Source organism: Silurus meridionalis, chromosome 4 (genome assembly GCF_014805685.1).
Source record: "Silurus meridionalis isolate SWU-2019-XX chromosome 4, ASM1480568v1, whole genome shotgun sequence".
NCBI classification, from domain to species: domain Eukaryota; kingdom Metazoa; phylum Chordata; class Actinopteri; order Siluriformes; family Siluridae; genus Silurus; species Silurus meridionalis.
In genome coordinates this window covers 6,116,469-6,128,435 of record NC_060887.1, presented here as the reverse complement: position 1 = coordinate 6,128,435, position 11,967 = coordinate 6,116,469, and the positions used below count along the sequence as shown (strand labels likewise).

The window sequence follows — 11,967 nt, the reverse complement described above, 5'->3', positions numbered from 1 at the left end:
GTTACTGTTAGATTTTTATCATGCCCAAACGAAACTTAATTCTTGGAGAGGTTTTCCATACGACCTGCTATGCCCGTGGTGCCTTTCTGATATCAGGGAAGAAGAAATACACAGCACACAGAATGCATGTTCTTCCTCTTCTTCTCTTTATTGCAGGTAGCAGAACGTATTTATACACATACAGAGAAAAGAAACCTGACCTAGTTGTTTCCTGTTTAGACAAGAGGATATACTAGCTGGAGATGTGTGAGTCCAGATAAGGACTCCCTGTTTACCTTACAGACTAACATCATAAATATTCTATAGACACTGAGCAGACAAAGGAATGTGTGTGAAACAGTGTGAAAACCATCTTAACACTAACAATGGCCACTTTAAATCATTTATGATTTAGCATCACACACCAAAACATAGGATGTTCATCCGGGGAACAGAACTGGTGACACAAACTGCAAATGAAAAGATAAAGACAAACAAAAACATACAGAAAACAAAATAGTGTTCAACACTCGTAAACAAACTCTTAATCCTCTCAAAAAAACTTTGTTCAGCAGTTGTTTCACGTTCTCCAAGACATCATGAGACATTTGTTTCTCAGTGCTTGTTCAGTATGTCTATTAGCAGTATTATAAGGTATACATAACAGTTTCTTCTCACTGTCTAGTTACAACTATGCACATATCGTTATAGAATTTAGACCCAGAGCAGGTATCAGGGTAAGCTAAACTAAACAGTCAAGTGAGTCAGATCTTCACCCCGGAGGTGGCCCCCTTTCTACTATAAAGAAAGGATCTTTCCGTGGGCTCTCAACTGTTTCAGCCCTGAATACTCACTTAGGTAGGCTTCTTAGGCCAACAGACCAATTAGTGCATAGAATAAGTGGGTGCTGTTTTAATCCTGCTTGCATGTATCCACTGTGGCTGATAATCAGTCAAAACTCCAGTTCTGGTTACAGCTAGAACAGTCGATGGACCCAGATACTTCGGCTTAACGACCTTGGTAGGCTTCAGACTTCGTATCAGGACCTGCTGATTAGGCACAAAAGGGTGTGTTGGCTTATCTGTGGGCAGAGGAAGAGTTAGTGAGACATCAGCACTGATAGAATTCAATTTCTCAACCAGGGCAGAAACGTAGTCGTCCACCATCACTTCCAGGTTACCTAAAGAAGAAATGCCAGTGCGTCCCCTGACCCATGGGGTCAAGAAAGGTTAGAACATAAAACTTTCAAAGGTTAGTTTTGTTAAAGATAGGGTCATTCTCATTTCTGTGAGTACTACCGGGAGAACAACAGTCTAATTTCGGCCTGTTTCAATGCAGGCTTTAGTAACACGTTCCTTACTGGTTCTGTTTGTTCTCTCTACCACTCCAGCTAACTGTGGGTGATAGGGAATATTAAAATAACAATCAATTGCTAAGCTTATAGCCAAAAGTTGTGTAACCTTCGAAGCAAAAGGTGTGCCGTTATCACTTTCAATCACACTAGGAATACCAAACCTAGAGATGATCTCTTTTGTTAAAATTTTGACAACCGTTTTAGCGTTCTCTGTCGCACATGCAAATGCTTCTGGCCACTTACTGAATCTGTCAACTATAACCAACATGTATCTCAAATTTCCTACAGGTGGCATATGTGTAACTATGGCCACTTTGGCAGGGAGTTGAACAGCCTTTAAAAAGTCGGCTATAAGATTAAAATGTGCTATGGGCTTTCCATCAGCTGTTTTAAAGTCTCTTTGCTTCCATGTTTCGGCAAAATCATGCACAACACCATAAGCATACTTAGAATCAGTGTATATAGTCACTACTTTACCTTCAGACTACTGACATGCTCTTGTAAGTGCGACCAACTCTGCAGCTTGTGTTGATGTGTATGGTAATGATTTAGCTTCAACTATTAAATCAGGTAATCTTACAACCGCATAGCCACATAAATACACATCATCAGAAGGTTCTGAACATGAACATCTACATATAGACAATCCCCCTCTTCCGGGGCCGTATCTAAAAGATCGGGCCTACAAGAGGTCTCTTGTTCAATGTGTTTAAGGAAATCATGTGTGTCGTCATAACCATCTAAGTCAATATCGTCTAGCAGATCACGCAGAGCTACTACAGCTGAATGCGGCTGAGAAGAGGCTTAATAGTTAAGATTTCCGTTGCCAAGAGCGTGGTCTCATAACCAGATCTACATTGTGCTGTCATATGTTGTGTAAAATAGCTGTTACCTGATGTGAAGTGTACAGTATCAAAGGATGTGACAGCACCGTTTTCTCAGCATCCCAGGCCATCAGAGCCGCAGCAGCCACTGCACGCAAGCACGAAGGAAACCCTCGTGCTATATTGTCTAAAGATTTGGAAAGATACGCAACAGGGCGATATCTGTCACCGTGTTCCTGGGCTAGGATCCCCGCAGCCATACCACCACGTTCGTGCACATAGAGGTGAAAAGGTTTAGCATAATTCGGCTGACGAGTCAACAAAACCCTGAGGAAGACGGGTCCAGGTGAATTAATGTCTCCTATAGGTAAACGCGAAAAGCGTCTGCGTCTCTGAGGCCAAAGGGACACTGAAAAAAGCAGAACAAAGATCAATCACAGTAAAAAAAATCTGTGAGTCGCTGGTATAGAGTTAACAATGGTAGCTACATCGGGTCCCAAAGGAGGTAACGGAATAACTAATTTATTAATCTCACGTAAATCTTGTGTTAGCCTCCAGCATTTTTTATCTGCCTTCAAGACGGGATTAATCGGTGTGTTATACGGTGAATGTGTCTCGATCAAAACACCTTGTGACAATAAATTGTCAATAACTGGAGCAATGCCAACATTCTTCTCTTTCGACAATGGATATTGTTTAACAAAAATCGGATGGTGTGTTTTCATGAGTGCATGATACGGTTTTACCTGGATTAAACCTGCCTCATCTTTGTGAGAGGCCCATCATTTAGGGTTAACTTCACCTAAATTCGGTTCATCAGGCAGGACCTCTGTACTACCTTGGAAAAAATCTTCCGGATGTGGCTGTGTCTCGGTTGAGAGCATGAGGACAGAAGGAAAAGACAGTGAAACATTGGTTTCAAAAAACAGAATTTCCATTCCCATTTTGTGCATCATATCTCTTCCTAAAAGGTTTAAAGGCTAGTTTGGAATTATTGTAAAGCTATGATAAACATTTGTACCAGTCGGTGTCACTACAGGCAAAAGGTGAGTTACAGGACATGAAATTGGAAATCTATCTATTCCCTAAAAGATGAACTTCCCCTTTTTCCTAGGACCTCCTCCTTGAGTTTTGTGCTGAGGCTGGAATGCACCACTTCCTGTTGCAGTGCAGAGCATAACGGGTTAACTTAACCTGGAGCATAGCAGAAACCTCTAGCAGCTTTTAAATCTCTAGGAAAAAGTATCTAGATGTGACACAATTTCACTCCATAATGCCAAATAGTCTAAATAAGGATTAGTTCCATAACCGGCACAATTCCTATACATAAAATCTTCGGGATTTTCTTCCGGCAATAAGCGAGAAATGTCATGACCCATCTTCTTTACACAGAACAAAAAACAGACACACAACACTTAATATACAGACGATACACACAACACATAACACTTAGACAATACAGCTGCGCTAGGCACCAGGGGGATCGCAGTCTTCAAACAAAAAAAGTAATCCAGTCTCTCCAACTGGATCACAAATTTTGTAAGTTAAGAGAAAAAAAATAGACTATAAAGCTAAAACAAGATTGAAGTCTTTTGAAAAATTTTAGTCTTTTCAAAATGTCCGTTTTTCTTTAATTCCTTTTCTTTTCCTTTTTTTTTTTAACAAATAATTTTTCATTTATCAATTTTTTTTCGGGCATATAAATTATCGTGGATTCTTTTGGATACTTCAGACAATATCGCCCCTTATTAGACAGACCGTAAAAAACGTCTTCTAATCTTGCATCTTACATCTAAGGTGAGGAAACCAATGTCGCGATGTAATCATCCCACCAAAGGAAATTATCATTAAACAATTAATACATAACCAAGACACGAACACATATGCAGCCCTATTGGCTGGCATACAGGACAATCCCCACAAACAAGGAAGTATCTTGAAACTTACCATGATGCGTGATTTCCCTTTTTGAATATTGCTGAAAGTATCCCACTTCTGACACCAAAACTGTTAGATTTTTATCATGCCCAAACGAAACTTAATTCTTGGAGAGGTTTTCCATACGACCTGCTATGCCCGTGGTGCCTTTCTGATATCAGGGAAGAAGAAATACACAGCACACAGAATGCATGTTCTTCCTCTTCTTCTCTTTATTGCAGGTAGCAGAACGTATTTATACACATACAGAGAAAAGAAACCTGACCTAGTTGTTTCCTGTTTAGACAAGAGGATATACTAGCTGGCGATGTGTGAGTCCAGATAAGAACTCCCTGTTTACCTTACAGACTAACATCATAAATATTCTATAGACACTGAGCAGACAAAGGAATGTGTGTGAAACAGTGTGAAAACCATCTTAACACTAACAGTTACTGTACTTGAGTAACTATAAGTGACTTCCTGTCTGATGAACTGTTCTGTATTGGTCCTGTTTACTTCAATAGTAAGGAATGTAGACCTGAGATCCTGATTATTGGTCTTTTATTACCCATAAGGCAGTGATTTTTAACCTTTTTTGAGGCGTGACTCATTGTTTACATGAGGAAAACACAGTGCATGTAGGGGTACGGCCTCAGGAGCCCTGCAGTAAGTGTGCTGTGTGCATGTGATTGATGAATGTGCAGGTAGAAATTCAACTGAAACTGCATTCAATCTGGTTTATTATCAAGCAAGTTATTTTTTAACTACATTTAAGTTCCCTGTTATAGGATAACTTGCACTTTTGTAAATTCCAACTGTATTTCCATTCATTCCCGTTAATACCTAAATATTCCTGATAATTCATATGGGAAGTTTCCAGTCTTGAAAATTCCTGCAACCACATTCCTAGGAAATACATGAGCTGTTCCTTGGTCTTGGGCACAGGGATATTTTGCCTGCCTCTGTTTTTTAATTTAATAATTTTTTTTTAAGTTTTACATTGTTCATTGTTCAAGAATTTTACCTGTTGTACAAATTGCAGTTTAGACACAGAAGCTTTGTGTATGTGAGGATCCTCTATAATTATTTGGAGAAAGAGTCTGGTGTCATTATGCCATGGCTTGGGAAGTCGGGATGTTGTTAATAAATGTGAACTGATTTAATGTCATACAGTGTGTCTGTGTTCTACATTACAGTGGGGTCTGAGGTTCGGTTCCCAGCACGTTGTTTCCTTACATTTTTTTATCCAGGGCCCAAAATCTTTCCACTGATCTCTCACACATTTAGAAAGTGATCTATGCAGAGCTGAACATCTCACCATGAATGGTGAACAACCTCATGCATGTTTGTGAGTTTTACTTAGAATCTACTTCGACTTCACTTCTGTGTTTATTCCAACCTCATTTATGTCGTCAGTCTGATTAGAGAGCAAACAGAGTGTAAGTGATTCTTCACTGCAAGAAAGAAAAGAAGTTTGCAAATGCTGTTAAATTGGTTGGGCAACCATCCAGGTCTGGATTTGTTTTAACACACTAGAAATAGTGACTTCTGTCCCGTCAATACCTGTGTTTTTCTTGTTTTGACTTCTGCTTCAAATTCCTACATGTTCTATGAAAACCAATTTACAGTCCTTTTCTTATTCTTCTTTGTCTTCTATTTGTTTCAGTGTTTCTTTGGCATACAACATACAATACAATACAATACAATACAATACAATACAGGTGTGAACCTACCTGTCATGATGAGTGTATTTGTAAATTATCCGCTAGGTGGCAGTAATGGCACACTTACCGGTAAGCTGTAGAAGAACTCATGTAGAAGTGATGATGTTACAGTGAAGTTGTTGCATGTGCAGACCTGTGATGGAGTAAAAGAGATGTTCCTCACTAAGAGTTTTCTACACTGAAGTAAGAAACATACAGAGAGAGAAGACAATTGTGTCTTGTTGTTGGTGATGTATTTTATCTAAACAGTGTATTTTCAGTCTGTGGTTCTGCAGACTTTCCTGATGCCCCCAAACTGATTATGATGATGGTGACAGCATGGCCAAGTGTTTTGTCTCATGACGGCTCTTTATGTCGAGACGTTCACATAGTCCGCAAACTGAAAGCACTGGGAAACATACAGTTTCATAAGATTTGTTTTGCTCATGCATGCATAGTAGATGAATCTCAGTGTTCCTCTCAGTTCCATTGTTTATTACTGGCAGGCCAGAACAGTCATCAAACATCTTTTTCACCAGGACTTTTCATGTAGTTTACTGCCAGCTTAAAGGGGAAAAATAGAAGGTATTTTTTTATATTGAATACATTTTGAAAGTATATATAATGTATGTATGGTAAATAGTAAAAAGTGAAATGCAAGAATAAGTCAAAAGGGTTGCAAACAAAGAAAATGGCATTTATTGTTGTAGAAAGGGACAACATGTTATGGTCATTAATGAAAACAAGTCTGACAAAAATGTCATTAGATACTAACATTGTTTGGTTTGTGTTGAAAAGTGACAAAAATGCCAAAGGAACTGCTGAAAGTATGTAAAAAGTTTGTGTTTTCCTTGTTGATTAAGGTGGAGGCCATCTTGTCTGTATAGGGGGTAGACTATTTTTCCATGTTTGAGGAAAGGTTTTGTTGTGTTCAGAAAGATGATGTTGTCTGTGTGAGTAGTTCAGTGGTGTAGCATAGTGTTGTATTGTTTCACTGTAGTTTTTTTTTTTGCTGAGTCATCTGTAGGTCGTGGCAAGACAGCACTAATTGCAAAATACAGAATGTGAGGATTTGCTTGAGAGATTGAAGTTGTTAGTGCTTTCATTCGTTGGATGATCAGTGATTGGGGTGCTCCACTTGCAATGTTATTGGTTCCGATGTGGAGTAGTACCAACGCACTGTTGTGTATTGTCTCAAAGTGGTCTATGTGTTGTTTAGAAGATCTCTCAAGAGTCGTGCCAGGGTGAACCCAGCATTTTGCATCTGGTAGGTAGTCCTCAATACCTCGACACATGGCGTCTGTTAGCAAGCAGACTTGTAGTCCTGTAGGATAGAGGGAAAATGTGTTAGAAAATGTCAAATGAAGCAAGATTTTATTGTATATTGTTGCGAGTGTGATTATTAATTTTTTACCTTGGGGTACGTTGAAAGTTCTTTTGTTGATCGTTGATGTTATTAATGTCTGTTCTGTAGAGAGACAGAGAAGGTGAGTGAATATAAGATAAAGAGTATGTGTAAAAATAGAGAGGCTGTATGAAATGTGCTATTGCTATGTTAAGTTACCTTCTTGTTCCATAGTTGCGTCTAGGATGCATCAGAAGAAGTTTGAGTGGTGAGAAAGGTTGCTCTGTATTTAAAGTGTCAGTAGTAAGGGGTGGAGTTAAGAAAAATGGGGGCAGGGTGGGCATTGTTTATCTGTGCATGTGTTTTTTTTAGAACATAATGTTACTTGTGTGTATGCAATGTTGCAATGGTTATTAGAAGTAATTGCTAGTAGTAGCTGTCGTTTATAAGGAAATAATAAATAGTTACAATCGTTTTATGGATATTGTGAAAAGTAAATATGAAGTGGAGTTGTGTTGTGTTGCATGGATGTTTGGGGAATATTTATATTGTGTTTTGCAAGAAGTATTTATGTTGGTTTGTAGTAGTAGGTCTGTATTTTTAAAACAGGTAAGGACATTTTGAATGTGAAGGGAATATGTGCATTTATATGTGCAGTAGATTTAAAGTGTAGAAAATTGTTTGGGGTACAGTCATTTTGTGAAACAAGGTTCTTTTTTTCTCATTGTACATTAGGGGATGTGTGTTTTGGACATGTAATGTTGGTTGTAATAAACCGAGTTAACAACACAAAAAAGTACTTTATAAGTTATTGTGCTTGAATTAGTCTTTTTGACTGCACTATATATGGAATTAATGAAATTTTTTTTATATGTGTTATGTTTACATGAAAGAGTTGTGAAGAGAAGAGTAAATGAAAATGTAGCTTCTATGAGAAAAGTCAATTAAAATTATATGAAGAGGTTTAAGAAATGTGAGATGTTTATAAACCAAAAATTGTGAAAATATATTCCCATAGATGTATGTTTTTCTTTTTAAGTGTTGCTTTTTAGTTCTATCAATGAAGTAAATGTTTGACTTTGACCTTGAAGTAGTTCACACATGTGTAGAGAGGAGGCAGATGGATAATCCTCTTAACGACTTTTATTGTGTGTGTGCATTATGAGAGCACATTATCAGGTGATTACTGTGTTGATGATAGCTATTAGTGTGAAGGCAGTCTATATGAATAGAGTGTGAATGCTGGCTACATGCACTGTTTGTTTTAGGATCATTATTAGGGCCATCAGGATGTAAAGTTCTGACTATATCAGTGTTAATGCTACATTTTTAAAATTGTCAGGATATACTGTAATTGGCATATACAGATATTTGTTTCCTTTATTTTTATGAGGTAATTTGTATGTAATGTATTTTTCTGGTGCTCAGATTAAGTATTTATACATTGTGCAAAATGTATTTTATTGTTTTATAAGTAAAAAAAAAACTATACATTTATTTACGTAGTAACATTTATTTTATGTAGATTTGGATTTTGGTTCCCCTCAATAATAAAAACCTTCATTTAAAATCTGCATGTCGTGTTCACTTGTGTTATCTTTTACTAATATTTAAATTAGTTTGATGATCTGAAACAATAAAGTGTCACAAACATGCAAAAAAATAAGAAATCAGGAAGGAGGCAAACACTTTTTTACACAACTGTACATTCTTTTTACATCGACCATATATTCTACATATACATATTCTACCATCTACTACACATAGACATCTTACATCCACCACCCCGTGCCTTTAATCACGTTGTGCTGCCCAACCCCAGACTGGGTCGTACCAACTTGCAAAAATTGTGATCCAAACAGAGAGACTGCATTACTTTTTGTGTTTGAAGATTACGATTCTCTGGTGTTCATCTGTGCAGTTTAGGGGTATAACAGTGTCAGTTGCGGGCCGTGCCTTCAGTGGGGACGTACCCAACTTAATCCACCTCTTAATACCACCACTATCACGTCACAATTATAGAAACCATCAATACAATACAAAAACGCAATATTTTATTTATTTTATAAATTTATATTTATTATATATATATATATATATATATATATATATATATATATATATATATATATATTTTTTTTTATTAAACAATTAGCCATAAACAAACAACGTGGCAATAGCAAGTACAATTTACATTACAATACACAGAACAGGTGCATGAAAATACAAATATATACACACATTTAGGGGAAGAGGGAAAAAAATAAATAATTACAATTTGTAATAATAATAAAATTACAATAAAAAAGGATACATATAAACAGGGCTATGGTTTATTCTGTAAATCATATTTCTATAAAGGACAAAAGATTCATTGCATTTTTCCTTTTAATCACTTTTTCACTGTGTGTGGTTTCTCAGAGGGAGGAACTGTCAGTCTGAGACAATAGAAATACTCAAAGAGAAACAGAAAAAAGAAAAGGATTGTAAATTGGTTTACATAGAACATGTGGGAATTTAAAGCAGAAGTCAGAAAAACACAGGTAGGGACGGAACAGAACTCACACTCTTTCTAGTGTGTAAAAACAGATCCAGACCTGGATGGTTGCCCACCGAGGAGAGGTCGAGACCCCCAGCACTGCAGGCACAGCGAGGTCAACAGACAGCCCAAGCAACAGCTCCGGCCCTCGGACACTCATCGCAGACATCACCGCCGCTGTACACTGATGCACCATGTTGGTATCCAGATCTAACAGTAGAAAGCACTGCTTCGTCTTCAGTAGCAGTTCACACCTGCTCTCATCATCCATTATGTAAATGGGAGACTCAATCAGGAGAAAAACACAGGCCTGAACCAAGAGAGGTGGATTCCTAATTGACCTGAAATAGCAGCCAAGGTGAAGAAGTATCTCACCTGGGACACTGGAAAGCTGCAGCTCAGTTACCAGCACAGCATGCAGTCACTCTCAGGTTTCCATCCTCATTTCTCTTCACTCACCTAAGAATCTTAAATTCCTCAGCAATTTCCTGCGACTCTTTGGGCTTGTAGAGGTTCAGCTTTCTGTTCCTAACTTTGATGTCCAGATTCGTCTCATCTTGCTGCTGTTTCTTATAATCAGATCCCAAAGTGCCCTCAGCTGAGCTACATGTTTCTCTAATTGCTTTTCTTCTGTATCTTACATTGATTCACGGTATTCTGGAGCTCTCGAATGGAGGAGAGGAACATATTAGAACTCCAAACCATATCTAGTTCAACCTTCTTTTTTTCCTCATCCCATTTATTTCTCTCAAAATTTCAAAGTTGCCTTCAGCTGAGCAACATGGTCCTCCAGATGTTCTCGTTCTCTAATCAAATTATCTCGCTCATGCTCTGCACAATTCTTCTCCTCCTCACAGTGATTTAGAGAATCCTGGAGCTCTCTAATGGTCTGGAGCTGTAAATTGTTATTCTTCTCCATGTCCAGTTTGGACTTCTTACTTTTCTCCTTCCACTTATTTCTTTTAAATTCCAAAGTGGCCTTCAGCTGCGCAACATGTTCCTCCTGTTGTTCTCGTTCTCTAATCAAATTATCTCGCTCATGCTCTGCACAATTCTTCTCTTCCTCACACTGATTCAGGAAATCTTGAAGGTCTCTGACGGGTTGAAGATGTAGGATGGTCCTCTCCTGCATGTCTTGTTTGGCCTTCTTTATTTTTAATTGCCATTTATTTTTTTCAAAATCCAAAGTTGCCTGCAGCTGAGCAACACGTTCCTCCAGTCGCTCTTGGTGTCTCATAAAAGTATCTTTCTCATGCTTTGCAGTCTTCCTCTCTTCTTTACAGAGATTCAGAGTATCCTGGACCTCTCTGATGAGGTGTAAGTTGGTTCTCTCCCTCATGTCTAGTTGATCCTTCTTGCTTTTCTCCTCCCATTTATTTCTCTCAAATTCCAAATTAGCCTCGAGCTGAGCAACATGTTCCAGCAGTTCCTTTTGTTCTCTCAACCAGCTCTCTCTCTCCCATTCTACAGCTTTCTCCAGTTCTTCATGGATTTTCAGGGACGGCTGTAGCTCCTTGGTCGTCTGTTCCAAAGTGACCTCAAGCTGAGCAACATGTTCCTTCAGTTGTTTTTGTTCTATAGTCTCGTTTTTGTTCTCTCTCTCACATTCTACAGTTTTGTCCGGTGCCCTATGGATTTTAAGGGAAGACTGGAGCTTCATGGTGGGCTTTCGCTCAGAAGCCAAAGTAGCCTCCAGCTTTTGCACCGTCTGTAGCAGAATGGCTTTCTCTTCTTTCTTTTCTGTTATCTTCTCTATCTTTGGATTAGAAAATGCATCCAAGTCTTTTACTACTTTCATGTGTTCCAGCTTCTCATTCTTTTCAGGAATCTGCTTAGTTTTCCTCTTTCTTCTGGTTGGAAAAATTTCTCTAAACCATCTGAAGAGCTCCATGTTTACGTGTCTTCACTCACACGCACAAAACTCGGAAATGAGAGAAACAGAGCCGCGTTCTGACTTACATAGACGTTGCCCTACTGTGATGTCACACCAAGATGCTCCGCCTTCCAACCTCTTTCTCTCGCTCTCTCTCTTTCTTACACGCGCACACTCACTATGCATGTGCACATAACAGAGGGAATGGGAGGATAAAATATTATGTCTTCACAACTTTTCTGTTGTTCCTAAGAGAAGAGCGATATTACAGTCATAAATAAGATAAAAACGGCTGTAAACTGTGTATAAAGCGAGTGAAGGTCAGCGGGACTCCATGCTCTCTGAGGACGGACCGGGACTAGCTTAGCATGCTAACTTCAGTAGATATCTCTGTTACATAATACATAGAGGTTTATAAGGCTGCATTCGA

General features: G+C 38.4%; 1 protein-coding gene and 1 long non-coding RNA gene across 2 annotated transcripts; both read right to left on the bottom strand.

The window, feature by feature from the left end:
- Positions 1–6,462: 6,462 nt before the first annotated feature.
- On the bottom strand, positions 6,463–7,371 carry LOC124384647. The gene is made up of 3 exons (XM_046847681.1): positions 7,345–7,371; positions 7,195–7,248; positions 6,463–7,104 (listed from the first exon to the last, which is right to left on the bottom strand). The coding sequence occupies exons 1-3, from the start codon at positions 7,355–7,357 to the stop codon at positions 6,743–6,745; spliced, it is 429 nt and encodes a 142-aa protein (XP_046703637.1). The 5' UTR covers positions 7,358–7,371; the 3' UTR covers positions 6,463–6,742.
- A 2,124-nt stretch (positions 7,372–9,495) lies between these two features.
- Positions 9,496–9,736, bottom strand: LOC124384808. Its single transcript, XR_006925620.1, has 2 exons — positions 9,691–9,736; positions 9,496–9,580 (listed from the first exon to the last, which is right to left on the bottom strand). It is a non-coding gene; the product is annotated as an uncharacterized LOC124384808 (long non-coding RNA).
- Positions 9,737–11,967: the final 2,231 nt, after the last annotated feature.